A 27,231-nucleotide genomic window follows, 5' to 3' on the forward strand; every position below is an offset into this window, starting at 1 on the left:
AGCGTGTACGGTGTCTGTTGGATCACATCCCCTCTTCTTCCTGACACATCTACCTGGTGTTTCTTCCAATGGAAACCAGGTAGTGTGGTGGGGTACACAATGGTACTTGGTCTTGCTTGGAGTGGTTGAACTTAATATGTGTCCTCTCAGCCCATAGTTCAGATACAGCTTTCCGGATTTGCTAAGACATTCTTATTGTGTTTGTATCTCAGTAGGGCCCCAAATCTAACAAAAATAAACAATATCATAATAATATAATAACAGCAATAATAAGTCTCTGGGGCTTCTTTTAGTTTCAGAGCATTTAGTTCTTACTGGAAAAGAATCTGGAAAACTGTTGAAGTTATTTAGCTACAAGCAAGTACTGATTGCCAGCTTCTGAGCTGAATAGAGACTCAGGCCACCAACCTGTGGTACTGCTAGTGCCCTCACAAGTTATTGGCTGTTCCAGTTTTAGGAGGCCATTGCACATTTTCTCTGATTCTAACCTGAGAACATTACAGCAGGTAACTTGGAAAGGGTGCACATGGAGTATTATCTGCAAAGGTGAGTAACAGCACTGCTGGGTTACTGGAGTCACCTGGCATCAACTCACCCTGCAGGCAAATTTTGAGGCAATCATAGCCTTTGTTTCAGTTTCATGCTGGTGCCTTCAGTTTACATGGAAGTACTTCAATTCCTGTTCAATGTATTTTACAGACACCAACACAGGAAACAGGTTAAGGGAGAGATAAAGTAGCCATAGATCTTCTGAAATCTTTTGAAATGAGGAAATATAGTACTCCATCCATACGTAAATTGCCAGAAAGTCAGTGATACTACAGTAATAGTGGTACTAACTTTTTTCCTTGTTCTTTTGGCTCCATTTCCACTGGCATCCAATCTCCATTCTGGAAAATAAAGTTAACATTTACTTGGGTATCTAAAACAATAGCTAATGAATACAAAACCTTTTATGCAGATTTACTGTTACACCATCTTCTTCCTTAGTGGCATATGTGCTTACCAGTATCATTCAGTGTTATTAGTCTTATGCCATGCAGTGTAATTTGTGCCTTTGCTTCTTAGAACTAATTTCTGACTACGAAATCTCTTGGACCATTTCAGTTTTGTACATTCAATACTAATTGGAAGACATTCAGCGGAAACCCTGTGAGTTCATCCTCCTATGCTTTTCTTATCAGTATCTACTACATCTATTCTTTCACATTTTTTGATGGATTTTCCATTATACTATTTGTTGCTTATAGAAAAGTTTGAAGTGGAGCAACAAATAATTTCTTTAACAGCAGCAGATCACCCTGAAGCAGGTTTCAATCATTTTTAATATGCCTGAGGAGGGAATGTAAAATGCTAATAAGAGTTTTGACCTCTAGAAGGAGAATATAATTTAAAAAACTATTGCTTACCAGCTGCAAGGGGATTTCCATAAGCTTGCTTTCTAACGCACAGTTTCTGGCATTTATTAGGCAGTCATTAGCAATAATCAAATCCAAGCAAATGATTAGCTCATGTGCTAACTTGGCTATCAAGACTTCTTGCTCAAATTCCAGCTTTTCAGTTCTTGGATGAATGCACCTTTCCCAGTCACTGTCTCCATTTTTGCCAAATTAGGTGATGGAGTATTGGATTCCCTATTCTCTAGCCTTTTAGCAAGTCTAGTTTAATAATTCCCATGGATTTCGGAGAAATTATTCCACATTCAATAGCCCAACATTCACTATCAGTTTCTTAGGGAGGCTTCTTGGGGCTCAAGTCTATTGGGGGCTTCCTCAAACCTTTGAAATTATTTTCTTGCCTTCTGTCTTTGGAGAAAGATTCTCAGTAGGTATTTGAAATTGTGTGCCTTGACTAGTCCACAAGAATCCTTTTCTTAGCCAGTTTTTTTTCCTGCATGTCAGCATTTAATTGTACTGCATGCCTTTATGGCTACAGTATTGCTATTTTCCTTTCTCTGATGAAAGCAAGCTATCACTTTTTTAATCATTCATAATGTCATGAGCTAGATTAGGATCACTTATACATATTAGACTCACAGCTGATTTTCTAAGCAGCCACCTCCTATCTTCCTGACCAGCAGCTGGTTTTTCTTTTGGTTCTTTGAGGCAAGAATGACGTTCAGCACTAAATTCCACACCCCCTTAATCTCATGTTCCTGATTAACATCTAAGAGTCCAACACCAGTTCAGTGCTTGAAATAAGTCTGCTGCTAACTTATTTCAGAAGTCATCACTAGCGTTTGTGTGTGCCTGAAAAGCACATCTACAAAACCATTTCCATTTCTGCTGGGGTTTCTTCTTTTTCTTTACTCCTTAAGGCTGTTGGGTCAAATTGATGGCTAGCTCCATCGTGCCTGTATGGTATGATGCTAGAACAGCATAATTTATGCTGTTCCATGGCTTAAATTCTGCAGCACACTGAGAGCCAGACCACAGAGATGGTTACCAGAACTTTCTCTGGAAGTATTTTGGGATGCAGTTCTAGTGGGCATTTTTATGGAATAATCTGACTTTCTTCTGAGCCTCAGTACACTCTAAGTAATATAACAAGTCTGGTGATCCATGTCTTCTGCTTAGCTAAAGGGCAGCTGAACACCTCTTTGGACTGTAAGTCTTTGATTTCTTTCTAGGCATGATGTTTTTTACCCTTTTTGATATACTTCCTACAGTTCACCTCTGTGAGTAAGCTCTGGTTTGGACATAGGTCCCACAGATTTCCTTGGAGACCTTTTAGTTTGAGACAATCAAGCTGCTGGTCACCGTGTGTTTTCACCTCACCAGTCCATTCCAGTCCTACAGACTGCAAGTTGTCTATTTGGGCGTCTAGATCTACCTGAGTTATTCATAACGAGAGCTACCATTCCAACAAAGGTTTTATTTCGTAGTACCATCTTCCAGTTCATTCTGAAAACTTCCAGATGTTACTTACATTTAATTTTTATTTGCAAAGTGTCCAGCTCCTGTTTTAGAATGTGGTCTCCTAATTCCTTTTATGGTTTCCATCTGGTTTAAGTCTATTTTAATTTCTCTTGTGAAAGTTACAGTTCCAGTTTTCAGGTTTGTTGTTCTTTAGGCCCACCTATCCTGTCTTTAAACTGACATTTTTTTTGTTCCATGTTACTTCAGTAGCAATACTAACTTGCACTTTTCTTCTTTTTCAAAATAGGTCCTCAACACAATTAACATTGTGTTTGACCTGAGCAAAGAGTCAAAAACTCAAGCTGTTGTACTGTTCCCTTTTGGAATATTATTTCTCTGATGCAGTTTTGTCCATTTACAAAGAGTATGCAGATTCTTTTTTCTCCCCAAACAACTACAGACAGAGGCCCAACCCCTTCCAGTCACATTAGATTATGTTCACCACTTTCTTTTTCACGTGAGAGGCTGACTGCGTAAAAACCAATACACAAGGCTCATTTTTAAATTGTTTGAGTAAGCTTCGTGATTCTTGTTCCACTATTTTAGTGGAAAACAACTTCAGATGTGTTTTTTTAAAAACAAAAATTACATAAACCATATGGCTTGGCCAAGGAGAATGTTCTTGACAGAAAAAATAAATTTGCTCATAATTTGAATGCTCATATTCTGGAAACAACATCTTTCATAATTCTCGGTTTTGTTAAAGCGAACTATTCTGAATTAATTTTAAATCCTTTTCTGGATTATAAGTATTTAAGCTATATGTTATGCATTGATATGGCCACAAAATCTTCACACTTCTTGCATTCACAGTAGTCTGATACTATTGATACATTTGCCATATTCTTACGTTCTTTGAATGAGACCTCAAATACTATCAAACAGCTCTGAAGATGGTAACACTGGTATTTCTGTGACTATTCCACATTAAATGAGTTTGTCAAAAGCTCATTTTCTGAATCTTCATTCATACTGATTTTTTCTCTTTAGACTAAAGAAAACAGATTGCTGGGAGCTAAAAAGTATATTCCACTGCAAGCATATGATGCAGCTCCCGGGGTTCACAGGATGTCATGTACCGAAACAGCTGTTGAAACTAACTTCACCTAACTTCTGTTAGGGATATTTGGAAAGATGCTGCTGTTGTTCACAGGAATTAAAACACTCATCAGCTTTTCAGATAATGATTTGTAATTTTGACAGGAATTTAAAATTAGGAAACCTTTATCTTCATGTGGAAAATGTACATACACATACTAGCTAAAGATTCCTAACTACAAACATGCCTGTGGTTTTATGACAGAGGTTTCCTCCATTGATTTTGGTTTGAGTAACTCAAAGAAATATAAGCAAAGCAACAAAATATTACACTTAATGTACATATGGTCAGATACGTAAACCTTAAAAGTATGATTGTTGATTGATCTCATACAGACATAAATTTTCATCTTCATTGTTATTACCCCCAAATTGTTTGGCTATGAAGGATCACCCGAAGAGCAAAGATACACAGCTGCTTCTGATAATTAGCTAATTGGATTTTATAATAAGAACCTGTCTCTTCCTTCCAACGAGAGTTTTCGTGTTTTCCTGTTTTGCACATGAGCGATCAATTGGATGGGGATCATACTCATATTTAACTCAATTCCTTCTGTCTCAACCTGTAGGCTATACCTGTACTATCACATTGAACAGGGCCATGGCCTTGTGACACAAGATCGTCATCACTAAATTTTAGTGGATTTTTGGTCTGACTCAGATAACATTCCACAAATAACACCCAAGTAGTTAGGGGTAACGGGCCATTCTCAAATGGCAGTTTGCACAGGGCTGCCTTGTTTGCAGAGCTGAGAAGGTTTCAATCTTAGCACATGGGTTGTTCTGGTTTGCTTTCTGCTGCTTAGAAGAGCAGTAGGGGCTGTTCAGAACACTCTTCACAGCTTCTCCTTCCCCCTGTGGCTTAGTGAAACAGTTCTGAGGGAAAGAATTGTTGATTCAAAGAACATGAGGAGGCATTTTGAAGGTAACCTGGGAATAGAAAAGGAATACAGAAAGTTTTGTGGAAGGAGGAGAGCCTTCATAACATTATTTTGTAACATATAGTCACAAATAAATTTCTTATGATAGTACACTTCAAAGTCATGAATTATAAGTTGCTTACATCTGAAAAAAATCATTTTCTTCAAGGAACTGGGATAGATGACATGGAAGTCATTTGTTTCTTTCAAACATTTACCAAGTAATTTGGATATAAGGAAATGATTTTTGGTGACTGGAATGTATATTAAGATATTGTGTGAGTAACGCCTTTCATGGAGACCCACCCTTCTGTGATAAAGAATGACATGTCACGCTAGTTTAATAAAAAGTCACTTCTGACTGCAACTGTTACTCAGATAATTGTCACTTTCATCAGTGTTATAAAAAGGGCCAGCATGTTCTCTGCTTCTCCTGAGGTCTAAATCCAGCATGTCCAGTGGAGATAGACATGATATCAAAGTGGTGAGAGACCATATTCAGTTTTATGAAAACATGCTTGTGAAACTATTCTGGTCCTGACCAAAGCTTAATCTACAGTGTGCATTTCAACAGTATGATCTAAGGGAGCAAGAATGAAACAATATTTTTTTCAGAGGTCTTTGGATCACTATATTGGGCACTAGAGCAGATGTTACCACACAATGAAGCATAGTCTTTATTTTGGGCAATATTTTTGGATGCAAAATTAAACACAATTTTGTGTTGGAGCACAGTTGTGTTTTAAATGTGTTATACTCAGCACAGTCTTCTCTATGCAAACGTTACTGGATAACATCAGTTTTAAGTGTTGCGTTGACACATGGCTATATACTTGTGCCTAGTCTGCTACTAGTACTTCAATTTAATACCATTAATGTATACTGATGACTCATGTGGTCTTCCAAAGGCTGTTAATATAACAATGTAAGGTATTCTTTACATGTCAAACTTAATAAATTTTATGTAATGATATCATGATTCAGCTAAATTATGCTAATAGCCTTTAGCAGAGCACCATGAGAAAGATTAATGTTATTAAAGAAACTTTCTAACCAAAAGATAGAAATGCTATTTTACACGAGTCAGGTGAGATTTTGAGAGGTTGTTTTTTAAATTAGTGATTTGAACATGCAGTAGAATTGTAGCAGGGGTCCTCCTAGATTATAGTTGTGTGCTGTCATCATGGAACAGCTTTCTCTTCAGGGAGGAGCATCTCCTGCCTGATCTGTTCCATTTGGTACTCACTGGAGCAGCCCTTCACTTTAGAGCTCAGGTCAAATTAACTTTCTAACTTTTTGACTCTGGTGTCAGTCATCTTCTATTTTTGTTCAGCTATTTAGTGTAGCAGCTGAGCCCAAAGAAGAGAGACAAGAGCAACCTATAAGTCTGATGCTTGAGTTATTTTGATGGATTATGGGGCTGAGATTCAAGTCCCTGCTCAAATGCATGGATAGATGTTTGACTGTTGGTCTTTCCTGTAACATCTATGCTCCTAGTCATATGTATCTTTACTATTTGGGGTGAATCGGTGTCTTTTGAAAAGAAAAGAGAATTAAGTCCTACCTCCAAAAGTTCTTTCTTTTTGCCTGGAGTGAAACAGAAGTACTTTTTTCTAGGTTTTTTGGTTTTTTTTGGTTTGGGGTTTTTTTTTTAGATTTTGAATTTTTAGCCCTATACTGTACAATTTCTTTCTTTGCAAAGAATAAAACAGAAAGGTCTCTTAAGCTCTCAATTCACCTTTCTTAGAATACAAAAACTGAGTTTGATTATTCCCAGGATCCACTTGTCCTAGAGTGAAGAATGTGGTTTGGGAGAGAGGCTTTCTATATAGTTTGTTTCAGTAGGAAATACTCTCCTGTTCTTAGTTAAACAGTAAGGAAGTTAGATTGAAATCCAGGCCTGATGAAGATACACTGGCTGTTGTACATGGGTCACTAGGAAACTGATCTGCTTGGGGACCATTGCCTAGACAAAGGTAACGTTTTTGTAAGATTTGCACCTCAAACCTGGATTCCATCACTCTGATTCTTCCTCATCAGGAAGTCTGCTACTACTGGTGCTGTGTGTTTGAGAAGAAAAAAGGAAAAAGCAAACCTAACTTCTGTATGTCTACTAATATATTTGTTCTACAATGAAGTTCAACAACCTGAATTGCTGTAGGATATGAACAAGGTTTTGAGACACACTTTTCGAATTTGGAATGAGTATACAGACATTTAGTTCTTTATTTAAACTGACAATAACTTAGTATTTGTTTTAGTCTTTTGAGAAGGTACCTCTGGTTTCAATCTAAACATATTTTAAAAACTTGCCACCAAATATTTGTTAGTATTTCGTAGAAATATTTCTGAATATTTAGCATTATTTTCCCATATTCTTTTAAGTTAACATTATTTAAGACATTTGTTCCCTGAGCAAATTGAATTCATTTCTATAGACCACATCTTTATTTCAAATAATGCAATGAATAATTCAATGTGATGGAAATGAAGAAGTATACTGACCTTTTTAGAAATTATCTTCTTAAACAAAATCCATTCCACATTCTCAGCTAAGGCAAAAGGAGCTGAATATTCTTTATGGCTTCTGGGAAGACACTGCAGCTGTAAAACACTGAATTATTATCTGCTTTATTCAGTGAATTGTCTGACAGGAGATGAACCCATAGGATATATTGACTGTGTCTGGTTTCAATTTTGTTTTGTCTATAAAAAGTCAAAGCTTCCTATGAGCATTATCAGACAAAATAAATAAAGTAAGAGAGATAATTGTTTAATGAACTTGCAGTAACATGATTCAAGCAGAATACCCCCACAGATTTTGCCAAAGCTAATAAAACTCTTTTGCACCCTACTTATTATTTTTGAATAAGTATCAACTTTGTAAATTCTTAAGGTCATTTTTAAAACCAGTATTGAATTCCATTTCTTTGTACTCATGACTGCTTTAGTAGGCTTGACTCTTTTAATCACCATACAATTGGAAATGAGGTGATGTAGAACCTGGATGTCATCTAGAGTAAATATTATAAAAATAAAATCATGTACTTTTGTCCATGATTTCTGGTTCTAAGTACTTTAATGCATACAAAAGAAAAAAAAATACTGTTTATTTATTTTTTTGCATAACAGTTGGGCACTATGTCAGAATTTAAGCAATTTACTATATAGTTATAGGCACAAAGAACCAGAAAACTCCTTTGCTTCGCCCTAGTACATAAATAAGATTAAAACTGTCAGTACGGTTCTATATTGTGTCATTTCTTTGCTCTGAAAACAAGTGTTATCGTGACTACAAGAACAATCTAGTCTAAATATAGTACAAAACATCGCCTGATTATTCCTTGATAAAAAACCCATTTTACTAATTGGTTGTGATTTTTATTTCTTAACTAACTTATTTCAGATCAAACTTTGCCAAAATACAACCTTAATGCAATTTTCAACAGCAAAAATATAAATGTTTTCCATTTGTGAACAATAAAATGAAACACTAAAATAATGTATGCTAGGTCAGTGCAAAGATTTGTGTATACTGTCTGTGGCTAGTAATGGACAGTAAAGAAAGCATATTATGATAACGTAAGCGTATTTCCCTGCTATATTCTTTCAAGTTCCATAGAGTGCTAATGTGGAAAATGTAGGATGACTGAAAACTTTTGGAAATTTCTGACTTTTCCGTGTTACATTAAGCACTCTTTAGGGAACTTAAAGCCTCTGATTTGCCAGTCATCCCAAAATGTTATGTAAATTTCAAGGGAAAAGCAAAATGAGTATTTTTAATAAAATGTAAAGTTTAAAGAATTAATCCCTCTACTTGGAAACATGTAATGAACAAAATATAGCAAACTAATGACAAAATAGTGTCTAATAGGCATTTAAAATGCAATTTTGGAACAGTGCTTATGACCCACTGGGTTTCAGAGGGACTTAAAATGTAGTTAACTAGAAACACATTCATGAAATACAGATGTTCCTTTTCCTAGTAGGTTGATAGCTGAGGATGGCTTGGATCACCTCACGTACTTCCTTGAGTTTAAGTACAAAACTTCAACACAAATAATTCTGCAAGTATTTGCTATAACAATATGAATGCAAAAAACAATGAGTATGTTGACAGAGTATATATGCACTGGGAAACAAACACATTTAATGACAGATATGGGTCTGGAATAGGTGACTTCTAATGTTAACTTTTAAGTTTAAAACTATGCCCTAAGGCATTCTTGAATCCAAACTCCTAAGACAATCTTAGTCTTAGGCAAGGCTGAAGGCATCTTATCACTTGGGACCCCACAGACTTGAGAAGCAGTGTAAACATAAATGTTCTGTTAACTAAAATGATTGGATTTCATTAATGAATTTTCATTACTGAACAATTCCTGAATTGTCTCATGAACAGCAAAATTAATGTGGTCTGCTTTTCTGTGGATTTTTTTCCTGTGTCCTGCATAGAAGTCACATTCTGGTTACTAATAATTTCCTGAATCCCTATTATTTTCTAAGATTCTCTGTGGCAATAGCTTGAATTTCTCTTTTATGTTCCTCAAATCTCTCCCAGATATCTAAGGGTCCTCTGAAGCAATACATGTTCAGCATGTGCGTCTGGCTGGCTGGTCTGTGCCTGCTGATAGGCAATTGGAATAGGCAACTGCTGAGCTTCTGCTTCAGCATTTCTTCTAGTGGCAATTTCTCCCAGGCACCAGTTCTGTTGAAACCTTGTGAACTTTCACTTTTGTGTGATTTCTATCCCAGCCTCAAAAGTTTTCAAAAAGTATTGCACAAAAATAAAGGACAGGTGGGCATAACAATTGCACAAGCTTGTTTCCTTAAGTTTTCTGGCTGAAGGAAAAAAAAAAAAAAATTTGTATTTGAAGATAAACTAAAAGAGATATACTTGGAAGCCTAAAGATCTTGAAGGCAAATCAAAAGAACCTGAAACAATAATTTTCTTTGCCAGCCTCAGGGTTGGGAACGGAAATCAAAAGTTAAATCATGTCTTTCAGGGGTTTTGGCTAATAATATGTCATTCTCTTCTGCACACAAAAGCTTATATATCTTGTTAAAGTAGTAGTGTTCTTGAGGCAGCGACAGTGTAAGTAAGATATGAACAAGGAAAGCTGTGTAGTTATTAAGTCAGCCAAAGTATCTGGAAAAACCAACAGGCATGCAAGTCTTTCTTCAGGTCTGCAAGAGAGGCAGTAAACTACAGGCTAAATACAGGTTGAAAACAGTTGGAGTTGGCATAATAAAATTATACTTGAAGAAATTATTCCCAGCTCTGTGCTTAACAGATGTGTAGTGCTCCTCTCTGGTTTAGATCTATGAAAGCTTTGAGTGCCTGTTTGTTTGTTTATTTCTTTTCCCAGCCATATTAGGTGTTTAATAAAATATACTACTTCTCCTTAGGAACATTCATTGCTTTAAAGATATGTTTTATGTTCTCCTTCCTTCGTTTTCTTAAGAGCAAGGAGTTTGTTTAAAAGGAAGTTGCTCCTGACAAGGAAAAAAAAAGAATCAGTCTAGGCATTTCTAATCTGAGTTTAAGTATTGTAGCTCCTTATAATAGGATTCAGTTTTTCATGACTAATGTGGTGGTTTTCCTCATAAATTTTTTTATATTCCTTTTTATATTCCTTCAGTTCCCTTTTGCTGCAACTTCATTTCCTCTGGTCAGGAGAGCAAACCACTTAGTGATAGATTTTCATCTTAGTGTAACAACACGTGTGAAAAGGGAGAAGGAAGTGTAAATGTGAAGAAGAAAAATTATTATTATTTCAGAATAATTATATATGGTGTCTGGAGTTTATGTAGAACACATATGGGAACACATAATGTTAAAAAAGCCACATGTATTACATCCTGAATAGGCTGTAATCTAAATAAGATAAGACAAATATAATTCAATAGAGTCACAGTTCAAAGGGGAGTCCCCTCAGCTTGCCAGCACTGGGAAAAAGGGAGAAAGGATTTCCTGAAAATCTTCTTTTAAAGCAAGAGAGCTGATAAGAATAGTAATATATCTTCTGTGAGTAAGAAACCACGTAGATTGCAAAGAAACATACTTTGGCTGGTATATAAACACCTATGCTGCAACTTCGCCCTCCTGAATTTTAGGGACTAACTGCCTGTTAGTCACTGCAGAGCGTATTTTCCCTTCCTCTGAGACAAATGGCGATGATCACTGGTGAAAGACTATGTCAGAGACAAACCAATGACTGCTGTGGTATGACACTGCCAAAGCTGCTAGAACAGGAGAGACCGTGTCTGACAGTCATAGGGCAGACAGACAAGTCAAGGAGATGGACAGGATCAAAGGGACAGACAGAAAACAGTGAAAGCTACAGAAGGGTATGTCAGCTGTAAACAGGGTTTATACAGGTGAGGAACAAGCTTTTGTATTTTAGGAAGTATGTATGAAGCCAAATATGCATGCGAATGTGATCAAAGCAGTAGGTGAGAAGTATTGAAGTGTCATCATGGGAAAGCTTGAGGAGCAGGAGCTCACACTGGAAACTGATGTAGTCAACACAAGATATCAACAGTATTAGCTGCAACTAGTATTTACAGGGACTTACGTAGGAAATCATCTACTAGAGAAAGCAGATATAATGAAATAATATGCAGGAAAGGAAAAGCCAACTAATAGTATCCTCTCATATTTCAGTTTGAGTCTTCTCTGAGACTCACTACAGACTACTGAATTTCAGTTCTTGCAGACTAAACACTTTGTCCATGGATATCACTCGATGGCCTCCAAGCCAAAAGGCAGACATGCTTAATTGAAACATAAACTAGTGTACTTATCTCAGCGTAGCTGAATGCGGCATGTCTTCTCAGCTTCTAGTATCAGTGACCATCAAGTATCTGCTCAGGTAGGCTACTTAAAACAAAAATGACTTCTGAGTAGAGTGCTTTCTAATGTAATTCCCTGTAGGAACAACAAAAAATCCCTCTGTTTCATATTTTTTTGATCCAGTCATAAACTTCTAAGCTTCTAAATTTTTAAATTAAGTTTCTTTAGAAGTTTGCAGCTGGTATAGTCATGCATTGCTTGAGTGAAGTATTAGATGTGCTGCAGCTTCACTCAGCTGCTGCATGGCCTATGGGGACAAAGGATTTCATCCTCAATAGGCCCAACTAGTCAGGGCTGGAGCCAAGGCAATGCAATAAAGAACAAAAGAGAAAGAGAGCTGTACTTTCAGTGTTTCCATCTCACATTAAGAATGACTGAACTGTCATATAGAGAAGATTGATTACTCGCCAATGTGTCTCATGGACACTTTTCCCATTACCTGAGTTCTAGTCCCAAGGAAGTCTCTTAATTTTACCCCTCTTTAAAAAAAATGAGCTTTCTGGAAGTGTTCAAATGTTATTCTTGAAAATTACACTGACTCAATCAATGGTAGATTGCATGGTTTAATTCATGATCTGAAACTGAAAGAAAATGTTGTCTGTTAAATACCATGATGGGAAGTGCAGAAGGAAAGTAACTTCCTAAAATGAATGACAAAGGAAAATATTTGAGATTGGATACAGTCTAATCTATTCCAAAATCAGAATTGCTTTGTTGTTTATTTCTTTCCTATATCTGTCAGTCACACCTTAGTAACAGAGGATGAATTTGTATCACAGGCAAGAAAATCATCCAATCTTTCATTTAATTTGATCAGGATATTTTCACAAGTGTCTTCTAAAACACTCTCAGCACATCATAGTAAGCAAATCAGGAGATTTCCAGTTCCCTTTTTTCCTAGCTTAAGAAATATGAATAAGCATAGTCATGTTGAAATAGTTCTTCACAACTAAAAATTACAGTGTAAAATAATTTTTATTTCTTAAAGAGAACAAAAATAGAGCTAAGAATTCTCAGGTATGAACTAATAGCTTATAGAGAGAAATGATTTTAATATGTGGTAAACTAAATGAATTACATATTAAATAAAATCTTATATTTAATGTAGTAAAATATTCACTAAAATTTAAACAACTTTAAAACCTGGAAGATGCACAAAAAATATCAGTCTAGGATTAGGTTTTGTAAACTGTTTATAGTTTTTCTTTTATTATGATTTTTCCATGTTTGAAAATTGAATCATTTGTTTAACTGGAAATAAGATCATCTGAATATATGAAATGTGAGGAGAGTTAGGTACCTTAAATATTCTACTGCTGTTTATTTTTCATTCTTAGAAAATAAAATTACAGTACCCTCTCCTGTGCTTTGAATAGTCTATGGCTGACTCCTAACTCCTTAAGCTGAAGATTTCAAAGCATCGAAATATATATAGATATCTTATTTTACCTCAGCAGGGTGAGAAAAAAATAACTTTGCAGTAGCCAAAATCTTGGCCAATATTTCATAGAATCATAGAATCATAGAGTCATAGAATGGTTTGAGCTGGAAGGGACCTTAAAGATCCTCTAGTTCCAACCCCCCTGCCATGGGCAGGGACACCCTCCACTAGACCAGGTTGCCAAAAGCCTCATCCAACCTGGCCTTAAACGCTTCCAGGGATGGGGCATCCACAACCTCTCTGGGCAACCTGTGCCAGTGCCTCACCACTCTAACAGTAAAGAATTTCTTTCTAACATCCAATCTAAATCGACCCTTCTTCAGCTTAAACCCATTGCCCCTTGTCCTGTCACTGCACTCCCTCATGAACAGTCCCTCACCAGCTTTCCTGTAGGCCCCCTTCAGAAACTGGTAAGCCGCAGTTAGATCTCCCCGGAGCCTTCTCTTCTCCAGGCTGAACAACCCCAACTCTCTCAGCCTGTCCTCGTAGAAGAGGTGATCCAGCCCTCTGATCAGCTTCGTGGCCCTCCTCTGGACTCTCTCCAACAGCTCGAGGTCTCTCCTGTACTGGGGCCCCCAGAGCTGGACGCAGTACTCCAGGTGGGGTCTCACCAGAGCGGAGCAGAGGGGCAGGATCACCTCCCTCGACCTGCTGGTCACACTTCTTTTGCTGCAGCCCAGGACACGGTTGGCTTTCTGGGCTGTGGGCACACATTGCTGTCTCATGTCAAGCTTCTCATCAATCAATACCCCCAAGTCCTTCTCCTCGGGGCTGCTTTCAATCCATTCCTCGCCCAGCCTATAGTTGTGCTTGGGATTGCGCTGACCCACATGCAGGACCTTGCACTTGGCCTTGTTGAACTTCATGCGGTTCGCACAGGCCCACCTCTCCAGCCTGTCAAGGTCCCTCTGGATGGCATCCCTTCCCTCCAGTGTGTTGACCACACCACACAGCTTGGTGTCATCAGTAAACTTGCTGAGGGTGCACTCGATCCCACTGTCCATGTCACCGACAAAGATGTTGAACAGTGCCAGTCCCAGTACCGACCCCTGAGGAATACCACTCGTCACTGTTCTCCACTTGGACATTGAGCTGTTGACCACAACTCTTTGAGGGCAACCATCCAGCCAATTCCTTATCCACCAAGTGGTCCATCCATCGAATCCATGTCTCTCCAATTTAGAGACAAGGATGTCATGTGGGACAGTGTCCAATGCCTTGCACAAGTCCAGGCAGATGACGTCAGTTGCCCTTCCCTTATCCACCAATGCTGTAACTTCATCATAGAAGGCCACCAAGTTTGTCAGGCATGATTTGCCCTTAGTGAAGCCATGTTGGCTGTCACCAGTCACCTCCTTATTTTCCATGTGCCTGAGCATAGTCTCCAGGAGGGTCTGCTCCATATACTTGCCAGGCGCGGAGGTGAGACTGACTGGCCTGTAGTTCCCTGGGTCTTCCTTTTTACCCTTCTTAAAAATGGGGGTTATGTTTCCCCTTTTCCAGTTGGTGGGAACTTCGCCGGACTGCCAGGACTTCTCAAATATGATGGCGAGTGACCTGGCCACTTCATCCACCACTTCCCTCAAGACCTGTGGATGCAACTCATCAGGTCCCATGGACTTGTGCACCTTCAGGTTCCTTAGATATTCTCAAACCTGATCTTCTCCTACAGTGGGCGGTTCTGCATTCTCCCAGTCCCTGCCTTCTGTGACCTGGGCAGTGTGGCTCAAGCACTTGCCAGTGAAGACTGAGGCAAAGAAGTCGTTGAGTACCTCAGCCTTCTCCATATCCTGGGTAACTAGGATATGTAACTAGGTAACACCATATGAAATGTATTATAGAATATGACTATGTCCAATATCCCCATGGAAGGATGTGCAAACACAGCATCATACTATTAATATCTTATAATTGTTCAACTGATAGCCTCAACTGCCCTTTCGAATATCAGTTGAACTGCATGACACTCCTACATGGTATGTATTAGTAGACTTACTTTAGAGATAGTCAAACTGGAGCACAGAAAGCTATGACCAGTAATTAGAATGTATAGGTAAAATATAATGATGGTTTTATTATTGTATGAAGATTCTACCAATTACAATAATTACATCTAGTTATTTTGCCAACTTTTTTCTAGGGTTTTGGTAGCCCATCAGGTGAACATTGGCTGGGAAATGAATTTATCTTTGCAATAACAAGTCAGAGGCAATATTCTCTAAGAATTGAATTAATGGACTGGGAAGGAAACCGGGCATATTCACAGTATGACAGATTTCACATAGGAAATGAAAAGCAGAATTACAGGTAAGAATCTATTGAAACTCTTTTGACTCTGCTGAGTGATAAATATTGTTCATTGTTCACTTGTTAAATATGAAAAAGGACAATAATATGATACTGATTTTCATCAAAAGTGAATAAAGAGGGTAAAAATAAAATAGAAATTGGATGGAAGGTTAGAGTAAAACTAACGTATGTGAGAACAAGGGATGATCTATTAATCATGCTGGGTGGTAGAACTAAAATTTGTGTAAAAGTTTTAGCATATCTGAGACCATCAGAACTCAAAACTGATTTAGTAGAAAAAAGATACGGATTCTTCATTACAACTTGAAGGATTTCTACCTCAGAAGCAAAAAACTGAAACAAGGGGCATGAGAAGAAAAGACCAAAAATGCTGTTAAAACATGTGATATTTCCAAACTAAAAATTCAATGTAAATGGAAAGGAAAAGCAGAATGCTGGATTTCATTGTGAGGAGATAAAACACAAAACAAAAAGTGTCATGTGCTGGATAGCCTTGATTCATCATCATCATCATCATGCCATTTATTATAGTTCAAAAAAGACATATGAAATTAAAACTTTTTCCAATAATTTCTCCCATTTTTTTAAGGTAAAAAAGTAGGAAACTGAAATCTGTTTATTAAAAAAAAGAAAATAACCTTGAAGACACAAGAGATATAGATGACCTAAGTGGTTTAATTTTATTTTTTTTTTTTTTAAATCATTGCTTCATCTGAACAGACAGTACAATGCTGGAGAAAGAAAATGAAACCCAGAAAAATATCCTAAATTATTTACTACAGCACTTCTAATTAGCAAAAGGTTTAAGAGAGAAACGAATGTATTGTGAAGCCAAACATTCAAGTCATAGCATGTGAAACTAGGTTGGTATTCAGATTTTTAAATTCAAGTAATTTGATTCTCAGAAATGCTGATTGCCTCCTTCCCCCTGGGCCTCCAGTGAAACAGAAGTGAGAGCAATTTGCTCTTTCTGCTGACAGGACTCTGCCCAGGTGGGACACAAAGTAGTGCCCCTGCCCTCTGCGGGTTTGTCAGAGGGCACCACTTCATAGTGTAGAAGAGCAAAAGCTACATTTAGAAGCAATCATCTGTGTGGGTTTAGCTGTTCCATAAAGCAAGGACTATCTCAGGGCACACAAAGGACAGCTCTGTCCTCCACTGCCTCCAGCCATGCCATGCCTGGCGCTGCCCATGACATGCTGTTTCCCCAGATTCGAGAAGGTGGAGCACCCATTCTGAAGTGCTCTTAGGCAGAGTAAAAATAAGAAAATTTCTCAAAGCAGAGGCTAGAAATATTTATAGGAAACATAAAACCAGCAGTCTAAAAGAGGATTATATGAGGCCTTAAATATTAGTAAAAGAAGATGTAAAAAAATATGAGGGAAAGATGGGATGAATACTTGTCAAGAGAGGAAAAATGTCAAAGGACAGAGTTACACACAGCTCCAAAAATTATGATGAATATCAGAGAAGATGCCTGGAGTATTATTCAGAGGATGAATTAAGATGGCTGAATTTGCTAACAAAAAGAGTGTCTTTTTTGCTTACATTTATTCGGGACTGAATAGGGACAACACGTATTGTTGAGGAATTGAAAGGATGTTGAAATTTTTTCTTAAGTTAAAGCTTATGTTAAGGGAGGTTTTCTTTTCAGGCCTCATCTGGGTTCATTCATGGCAAAATAGAAAGATAATTTCTTGTTTTGTTTCAAAATGCTAGACTGTATTTGTAGCAGGACAGTAGAGCAACTTGGAAATGCTTAAGGGATTTCTGCCTTTCGTAAGTCCATGTAATGTGCCCAGAGTAGAAGAAGAGGCAAGGAGTTTCGGGGAAGGGCTGCACCCTTGTCCCTCCAACAGTCTGTGAACTCTGCTGGGGACCATGACCTGAGACTGCCCCAGGTGCTAACTACCAACCAGGACCAGGACACGGGCTTACGAAATGACGTACAGTTGCCTATGTATATTTAATTGATTGCCCTTTTCCTGGCACAGTGTTTGCCTGATCCAGGTAGCACTTTCCCAGGCAATTCCTGAACACAGCTGTGGGATCCTGTGGAGCAGGGATTTTTTCCAATACACACTATGCGCAAGTCCATGTTAGCTTGGTGGGGAAGAAAGTCTAGCCATACAGACATGAACAGTGGTGTGCCACTAACTTTGAAGGCCAAAGAGCAAGCCTCAGCCCAAGATATCAACTTTATTCAAATTTTGATATCTTTGTCATCTGTAATAAACTTTGCCTCAAAGACAGAGCATTTAAAGAACTTGGGCATAGGATCTGTTTCTCTGCCTCGGCTGATAACACAGGCACTTGGAGATTTCTCAAATAGATAAGATTTAATATATTGATGGGCCGCAGAATAGTCCTGGAAAATCATCCTCAATCAGTCTAGGTAACCAGGATGTCTGTATGAACAGGGAAATATTTAGGAAAGGAAAGTAAACCCACTTTCATTAGAAGAAAGGGAGATCTTTTGGCAGTATAAACTGCATTTTCTGAACACAGAAACATTTGTGAAAACTGATCCATGAAAATTCTTCTTCCTGAATAAGAAAAACAAGAGGGATGTATTTCAAAAGTATAGAAGTTAAGTCAGAAAGGGTATACAGGCCTCAAAAAGTATAAGGTTGGGTAGCAGGAATGAATTGTGCTATCCATGTTCAAGTCACTGTTCCACAAAAATCAGAAGGAATTTGACTTGGGACTAATGACTGCAGTTTTGGTTCCTGTCCTACTCCATAGCCTGATTAAAGGCCAGAATGAGCTCTGCTCATGCTGTCTGTGTGGCCTCCTTACGGTACAACTGAAGTTCCTCTGTCTAGGGAACAGCGAATCAGTTCCATTCGCATTATTCTGGAATGAACTGAGAGGGAAACGTGAAGAAGTAAAAAGGGTCTGTCCATCTCTGTTGGCCCTTTGGGTTTCAGATGAATCCCTCAATTATTATGACTCAAACATATCTGAATATTTAAAGAAAATAACTGAGTAACACAGTGGCAGTTCTGGAAATAATGAAGTGTAGGCCACAGGCAAATCTAGATTGTTTTTCATGCTTGACAAATGCACTAGTGCCTAGTACAGGCAAATATATGTCCAATAGACCTTTTGCAAACCAAAATTATGTTGGACTTTTTTAGAAATTATTACAGGAATGCATCCTATGACATAAAAACTCTTTATTTTCCTTGCCAGCATCACTATCTGTAATAGAAGCAACTCCAGAAAGCAGACCAAATAAAAGCCTGATTATTGAGTCCTAAACAGCTGGCCACCCTTCAGAGAATGCTGTTTTCTCTTTATCTGAGGAGCTGCCATTAAGAATTTAAATGATTCCTCTGAAGTTGAAATACACAATTCTCAACCTCCTGTTTGCAGTGCCTCTCCTTCACAGTTGTCAGGCATTTGCCATGTTTGCTTTCAATACCTCAGACACAGAGCAGCATACCTTTTCAAAACTTTAGTTGTTTTTCATTTGAAATAATTTTGCCAAACAAACTAGATCCTCTCTTATTTTGGAAGCTGTTAGGATTTTCTGTTAGTGATCCACATTAAATGTTGCTTCTTCAACACTATTTTCAAAAATAAGTAATTGTAGGCTGGCTGCACCCTACATTAGTTTCAAATAATACAAGTTCACTAAGAAATAATAACCAGTAAAGAAACAACTTTCCAAACTGATCTGGGCTATAGATCAAGGATATCTGAAGTAGAGAAAGTATTTTGAAATGAAAGGAAAAGCTCAAGAAGTGGAACATTTTTCATTTATGTACAAGGAAGTATGTTGTACATAAGGAAGACACGGAAAAAAAAAGGAAAAGGTTCCAAGTCTCACGTTTAAATATAATAAATTAAAAAAAACCCAAACAACCAAATACCGTGAAGTTATAAAATGTGTCTGAGAAAATATGGAAAATTATTTCTTGCTTTTTTCCAAAATCCAACCCCAACATTATGGCAAAGTTTAATTCAGTCTGGATAAGTCCCAATTGGAGATTTCAGAAGGGTTCTGTTTTTTCTCTGGGCTGTTTGTATTCTCTTTACTACTTTTTATTAGCCTAAAGAATCTATGATTAAAAAGAGTAATACTGAACACATGTATGTTAAAAATATACTTGTTTCTCTTTCAAAATGAGACAGCTCCAAAAGGGTTTCTGGGAATGCAGAATAAAATCTATTTATCCCAGATGATGACTGCATAGAATAAAGTTGAGATGAGAGGGTGGATACTGAAGCAGTAAATGTATAATGATAAATGATAACTGAAACAGAAAAATCGATGTTGCACCACATGTGAAACCTTCACTAGCATGGAAGTATCTAAGTGATTAATTTCCTTTAGAACATCCTTATGCTTCCTATCTACACAAAATCATTACACAGAAAGCTGTCTGTAAATATGATGACAACTATCTCTGCCAATCTCTTTGCAAGTCTTACACTGTGGCAAGTAAAATCTCCACAGAGTAAGAAGAATCAGATCTTGAAAACCCCATCTGGTGCAGTGTTTCTTAACTTAAGTCAAAATAATTATTCATAGAACTATAAAAACATAAGTTGAAAGACTCCCGGAAGACACAGCCTCTCCTCTTTTCTTGTGCAGACTCTACCTGGCCCACTCTTGATAGTTGACATTATTTGATGTTCTTAGAAGCTGTACAGATATGACACACTGCTGCTCTGACCAGCATCCTCAGACTCTCCAGAACGAAACAGGGAAAGTATCTATGTGTTGGGATTTCAGGCACCACACTTCATAATCCCACATATTAATTAATGAAAGCAGTTATACTGATGCTGGATTTTGAACAGGAGTAATTCCAGCCTGCACACACGTGTGGTTTTGCTACTCATGATACAGGAGCAGCACTTCCAAGCAAGGCATGGAGAATGGGGGAAATACAGTTTTTAATTGGCTGAGCTATTTGTGCCTCAGAACCTAGAGAGGTTGAATATACCCTCACCTCCCTATGACAGTATATTCCAGCATTTAGTCATTCTTTTATTTAGAAAAGCTTTCCATTGCTGCAATGGACCTTTGGTCTTGTCCATGGAGGAATATGATTAAACGATGAGGCAGTGCTGCTGAGGTGAACAAGACTTGAAGATTGCTGTAGGTGTAGGTGAAAACTGATGATGGACAGAGAGCATCCTAACTTCTGTGAGTGAATCATAGACTTCAGGTGATGGCTGACCTTTGATAGTTAAAATTAAGAACAGTCTTTGTATCGGAACCAGCATGAGAAGAGGTTAGGAGATCTTATGAGAAAATGAAAGAGAGCATAGATATATTGTTAGTGGAACAAGCAAGAGAAAAGTTAACAGCAGAATATCAGTTGTGTGGAGAAGAATTAGATGTATGGGTCATCAGAGGCAAGTCGTCGATGGAATTTGTCACAAATAGGAGGGAGAGTCATTGGAATTATTCAGATCACTTCAAACCACTGACATGATCCTTTGATTCATACAAATCTAGGTAGCACAGTTTCCAAGCTCTCCAAAATACTGTTTCCCTCCAGGCTTTACTTTGGGAAACCAGATCAGTTGTTGAATGTAAACTAAGAATTGTTACATGTTATGGGACCTGGTAGCAGAAAGTTTTTAGTTCACTGAGTAGAATCATAGAATAGTTTGGGCTGGAAGGGACCTTTAAAGGTCATCTAGTCCAACCCTGCTGCAATGAACAGGACATCTTCAACTAGATCAGGTTGCTCAGAGCTCTGTCCAACCCGATTTTGAACATTTCCAGGGATAGGGCATCTACCACCTCTCTGGGCAACCTGTTCCAGTGTTTCACCATCCTCATTGTAAAAAAAATTCTTCCTTATATATAATCTAAATCTACCCTCTTTTAGTTTAAAACCAGTACCCCTTGTCCTATTGCAACAGGCCCTACTAAAAAAGGTTTTTCCTATCTTTCTTATAGTCCCCTTTAAGTATTGAAAGGCTGCAATAATGTGTCCCCAGAGTACTGGATTTTTTAGCTCTTGTTTATTTAAGAGTTTGTGTATTTAATTTCAGCAATAGTATTATTTCTTTCTGTTTTCTTAGGCAAACTAGTTAGGTAGCCTGGAGCCAGAAGCCTTAAGGTAATGTTAATCTTTGATTTCTTTAAGGTGGAGTCTATTGATTTATTTCATCACAATTGTGGAACTAGCGCTGGAATTTGTTACAAAAAATGTCACTTTTCTTTCTATAAGTAGAGAAAAAAGATTTTTTATACAGTCTTTTAAATTGTACCAATGAACATGCTGTAATAGGTAAAAGGAAATATTATTTGAGAGTGTGACTTTTATGGGGACAGCTGGTTTTGTGTATCTTTAATTTAAAAATATAGTCCACAGACTATTGCTGTTTCAGCAGCAGGATGTTAACAGGCCATTGTCACTTTACTCAGTGTACAAAACCTCATTTTTAAATATTGGTGTGGTTCTTTTCTTTGTTATCCAGGCTTTTCAGTGATGCATTTACCATAAGTAACATATTTTCTTCTTCTATTTAGGACCTGTATGAAATCTGTAGCAAAACAAGAAAGTAGGCACACACCCTCTGAGACCCAGTCCTGTGCCCAGAACCCAATACTTTTCTTGCCAAATATGAAAACTACAGAATAACTCAAAAAATAGACATGGTGCAAAAATTTAAACCTATAGTAATTCACTTTTAGTTGGAAGCTTGAAATTCAATTTGCAAGTCTACTTCAGAGGAAATATCTATGCAAAATCCTATTAACAAGCAGAATAATATCTGTGGTATGCATACTTTCCATGATTTGAAAATATATTTAATATTTTTTCACCAAATAATGGCATAAAATGGATAATATGGAAAAAAGATTTAGCGTCTCTTTGTATATATAAATATCTGGCTGAAATAACTTTATTCTATTTAAGAACAGTCAGTCCAATAATATTGCATGAAGTCTAAATACTGGAAGTGCAGGGATTCAATCTGATGCCCATTAACCAGAGGTCTTTCTGGAACCCGGCCAGTTTTGCTATATTATATCAGTGACTAAAGCTCTCTGGCAGTCCATGCACTATCTCCAAATGTAAGCAGAAATAAAATATAACATTTTCTCTGACTAACTGAAAGTTGGTGCAAATATACTTGTGGAATTCATGAATAATAAAATTTAACTTAATCCACATAAATCCCTATGTATACTATCCGTCCACAGCTGATCATTTCCCACCTCTAACTATATTAAGCTCATTTGTAGTTCACTATAGAATAGCCAGGACTATCCTGAAGCAGGAACAGAGGTTTTCTTCTGTGTTAAGGAATATAACAAGAATGCATATATACTGAATACTGTAAAGGAGCGGCTGAGTAGGGAAGGGGAAGTGAATAGTGAGAGAGAGTGATGGGAATGGATAGGAGAGTGACAACGTACAGCTCCTGAGAGGGAGAGGAGAGGGCTCTGTTGGCTAGTGGATTAGGGAGTAGCAGAGCACTTTTCCCCACCACATGCCCATTTTGGTGGGAAGTTGGCTGGGGTGCAGGTGGGTGGTTGCTGGCACCAAAGCATTTTTCATTTGTGTTCCCTTCAAGAAGCAAGAAAACAGGTTCACTTTAGCCAAATAGGCCCTCCATGAAGTGGAGGAACCTGCATGCCCATGGGAAGTGGGGAATGAATTCCTTGCTTGCGTGCATGGCTTTTGCTTTAGCTATTAAACTGTCTTTATCTCAACCGAGGAGTTGAGTTGAGTTACTTTTCCAGTTCTCTCCCTCATTCCACCAGGGGGAAGTGAGCAAGTGTCTGCGTGGTGCTTGGCTGCCAGCTGGGGTTAAACCATGACTACAGTAATATGCTTTGAAGAGCACAAACCTCCTCCCCTTTCCAAATCAAGTGATCACAAACATGATCTGCATTTCAGGAGACAGGAAAATCTTTTTTTTTAGAAAGTCAAATGCCAATTCATATATGCAAGGTCAGACCAGAAATGATACAGTTTATCAGACGGTGTCTGTTTAAAAAACACTGTTAAAAGCCCATAATATTTCTTCTTGTGTTTTGTTTTGGTCACAAATAACACTAGAGCTCTTTAATGCACGAATATCTAGGATATGGAGGGAAAGCAACAGAGGTTTTTTGTAAGCTCCAGGAAATCATTTACTTGAGATTTTAGAAAAGTGCTGGTATACAAGCTTTACAAGGTATACATTGTTGATTGTTCAGCAGCTTTGCTTTCCAGAGGAAAGCAAAGCCTCCAGTGTGAGTTACTCGGAATACGCAACGACTTAACCATTTTTGTGTATCCACTTATTTACCAATAAAAGGTAGATATCTCTTAGTCTATTTTCATTATTTGATCTTTCAAACCATCTCTAAATTGTTGCTATCTTCAGCCTTGCTGTTCTCTATCCTTTTCCCTCTACTGGTTAATTGTCAATTGCCTTCTCCAGATTGATAGATTTCCTTCACCAAAACTGGATACCTCTTCTCCGTACATTCATTTTAATGTACCTGCAGAACCCACCTTCCCTCCTTCCCCCAGGGTTTTTCGATAGGCTATTGATAAGAAACTTTCAGTAATAAAATTTGATTGTGCTCTTATGTTTCTAGAAACCTTTTTTTCCTTTGCTGTTTCAGGGCTTTTCAACCACATAGCTGGAGAGAAGCTTGTTTTCCAATATGTTCCACCACAGCTATCGCTATGGGACATAGTGGGCATGTCATTATCTCCTCCAGGCTCCTAGATTCATTTTTTAAGAAAAGGAAAATATATGAGTAAGAACAAAAGTATCTTATTTTCCCATAAAGCTTATCTACAATAAAATAAACACATCAATTCAAACTACTGATTACTTGAGGCAAGGAAAAAAAATGGTTTGTAACAATTTCCTAAACTTAAACTTCGTCCTGGATTTAATGAATTTAAGTGCTTATTCACAAATCAGACATGGTTTCCTACAGGTAGGTGACATAAAGATTTTTAGTGCTAACATTAAAGCTATTGGGCACTAGGAACAGACTGCAGGACCCTAGCTGAGACACTCAATTCTCTGTGCATGCCTGGGGAGAGATAAGCTCCTTAGACAGAAGCCAAATCAGGCAACATGCAGAGCAGAGAGCTGCCTAGAGTTAACCATTAGGAAATTCTGAAAATAGCAAGGCATCCATTTATATCCACTGATGGTTCACAGCCCACAGCTTGAAGGTAGGAGACAATGTCCTGTCTTACTCAGGAAAGAAACGAAAGACCCTAGGTTAATGCATTCATTTGCCAGAGGCGATCCAGACCATAGCTATTGCTTCCCAAGAGAAAGTAGCAATCCACGCTGCAGGGAAACAGGCTCATTGATGAAGCTCTGATACTGTGCAGGGAAGAATTCACTGCTCAGTGAATGAGTAGGTATTGAGTCTCTTGTCAATGAGGTGGGAGAGGGAATTCTAAGATTATGCTCCCTGCTCCATGGATTATGTCTCATTTTGAATTAAATAGGCTTTGATTAAATGCTGCAAATATGTTATGAAGCAGTGAAGACTATCCCTGAACTCTGAACACTATAGAAACAATTCTGCTACAGACTTACACATGTACTCCCTCTAAGACTCAGTGAGTCTTGAACAATTTTTTTGCAGTGGGACACATATTGCTGGTTATGGCACCGTTGTGAGGGAAGCTTTGTGGTTTTAGCCCTTTCTCTTGCTGATTGAATAGAAGCCACGACTCCTACATGGTGGGTAACCACTCAGATCAATAAGTTGTTGCATGAAAAGTGGAGAGCAACAACCACTGGTAGCTCAACTACTTATTACCTGGTGAGGATCTCTACAGAAAAAAATTTTAGTAGACTGTGTGAGAACAGTATCCTGCAAAGCAAGAAGAGTATAGTGAAATCCTTGCTGAGGGCTGTACAGGCACACAAATTTGAGAGAACTCTTTAATGCGTCTAAGTATTGGCAGAAAAAATAGCTATGGAAACTCGGCAGTGATCTTACTTGTTACATATTGTAGCTTAGTGGAGATTTCACTGGCTATTCCCCAGCTATTGGGGACAGGCAGAGCATGACAAGGCACTGAAGAGAAAGCTGCACAAGCTTTTATAAGGTAATGGCCATTTTTTTTTGGTTCTCCAATGTAAAATGAGTACTCTCATCTTGTTGGTATTATCTTTATGAGCAATCTATATTGTTTTTCTTCTTGCACAGTGTTGCTGTCTTTTAAGCCTCTGTTGCTTTATGCCACCTCTACGTATTTGTATTAAGAAAGAATGTTAAACAAGTATTTTAACAAAGTTTATCAAATCCTGGTGTGAATGGACCTCACTGTGCCCAAGTTAAGAGCTCCCACTTTTGCCAGTAACAACACCAAGAAGAGCTGTTTCTTTAACTTACTTCTGTCAAAGCATTTACAAAGAGCTTGAACTTACTGATGTTTGTACTAGTGTAGAATTCAGTATAGAAACCAGTAACGTTGTTTCTTTGTCTCCACTGGATTTTGACATGAAACAGTTCCTGAATAAACAGACCTTGTGAAGCTGTGACACTTCTGCATATTTGCCACACATAAGGAATTTTTTTATATCAAAACTATTGTGTGTAGGATATCGAGACACCTCCAAGATCAGATGGCATTTAATTCAGGCTATCCATCACAGAAACATAAGTGATATAATATTTGTCTCTATTTCTATAAAAAACTAAATAATTCAATAACTAATTTTAAATGTTACAATAATTTTCTTAATTAGCAATTGAGTATTAGCATAGTGAAAATTTGTGTACAAAGCGTAAGGAATATTTGTAAGGACATGTCAAAAGTTATAGATGGATACAGCATCACAGTGTGAACATTTAGACTTTAATGTTTGCTAATCACTGATACGTTGATGATTTAGGATTGTAACATAATTAATTTATAAGTTTAAGGGTGCAAACAGTAAATGACTGTGACAGACTAATGCAAAAGTAAAATGCAGAGTGAGAAAAAAAATCTCAGTAAAATTCAGGATTACAAAATATCTCTGTATTAGAATAGTTTGTTTAATGCATATTCCATGATTGTATCTTTTTCCTCACTATAATCTGTGAATGTTGGGAAGTGGAGTACATTTTCAGGATCCAAATTCAGGTCCGGCTCAAAATATTTAACCTGGACATTATTCTTGTCATAACCTTGATCAAAACTGAAGAAACTGACACTTCCAAATGCCAGTCTTGAAAAGATTGAAATATAGATACAAAGAATGAGATGTGTCTCTGATTTCAATTAGAAAACATACTCTTTCTGTGGGTGACCAAGATCTCCATCAGAGTGAACTTGACCACTAAGTGTTTACAAGATTATGATGAATTTATGTAGCATTAGTGACAATATCGCCAGATTTTAAAAAAAAAAAAAAAAATGCTGCTTGGAAAGTTTTCCAAAATGTGCACAATTTTCACCATTAGCTGAAAATTCAAACTTAAATTCACCACAATGCAGAAGCAAAGAAGAATGGGACCTGGAAGCCCCCTCTGTACTGTTTCTAACAAAGAGATGTGCACTGTGCCCACATAGCTGTTTACTCTCTGCCCACTCTCTGAGCTAAACAAGCTCGGTAGACCTGTTAATGTGGCATTGAGCCCAAGCTAATATATCCTGCCCTTGAGTAGGCTCAGTGTCGCGCTATTGCGACAGTACAGCTTCCAGCCAGGATGGAGTGTGGGCAGAATGAGCTCATGTCTGCTCAGAGACC

The 27,231-nt window shown here is 37.7% G+C and overlaps 1 protein-coding gene and 1 long non-coding RNA gene across 2 annotated transcripts in view; one reads left to right on the top strand and one right to left on the bottom strand.

The window, feature by feature from the left end:
- Positions 1 to 27,231, top strand: part of ANGPT1 (angiopoietin 1) — a 166,698-nt gene that overhangs the window by 113,970 nt on the left and 25,497 nt on the right. The window contains exon 7 of the mRNA XM_075743485.1: positions 15,374 to 15,540. Coding sequence (XP_075599600.1) covers positions 15,374 to 15,540 — 167 coding nt within the window. The remainder of the gene's footprint in view (positions 1 to 15,373; positions 15,541 to 27,231) is intronic.
- The window catches only part of LOC142600314 (uncharacterized), a 37,698-nt gene continuing 13,395 nt past the window's right edge, over positions 2,929 to 27,231 (bottom strand). The window contains exons 2-3 of the long non-coding RNA XR_012833734.1: positions 7,442 to 7,540; positions 2,929 to 4,946 (exon numbers count right to left, since the gene is read on the bottom strand). This is a non-coding gene — a long non-coding RNA (uncharacterized LOC142600314). The remainder of the gene's footprint in view (positions 4,947 to 7,441; positions 7,541 to 27,231) is intronic.

Source organism: Balearica regulorum, chromosome 2, assembly GCF_011004875.1.
Source record: "Balearica regulorum gibbericeps isolate bBalReg1 chromosome 2, bBalReg1.pri, whole genome shotgun sequence".
NCBI classification, from domain to species: domain Eukaryota; kingdom Metazoa; phylum Chordata; class Aves; order Gruiformes; family Gruidae; genus Balearica; species Balearica regulorum.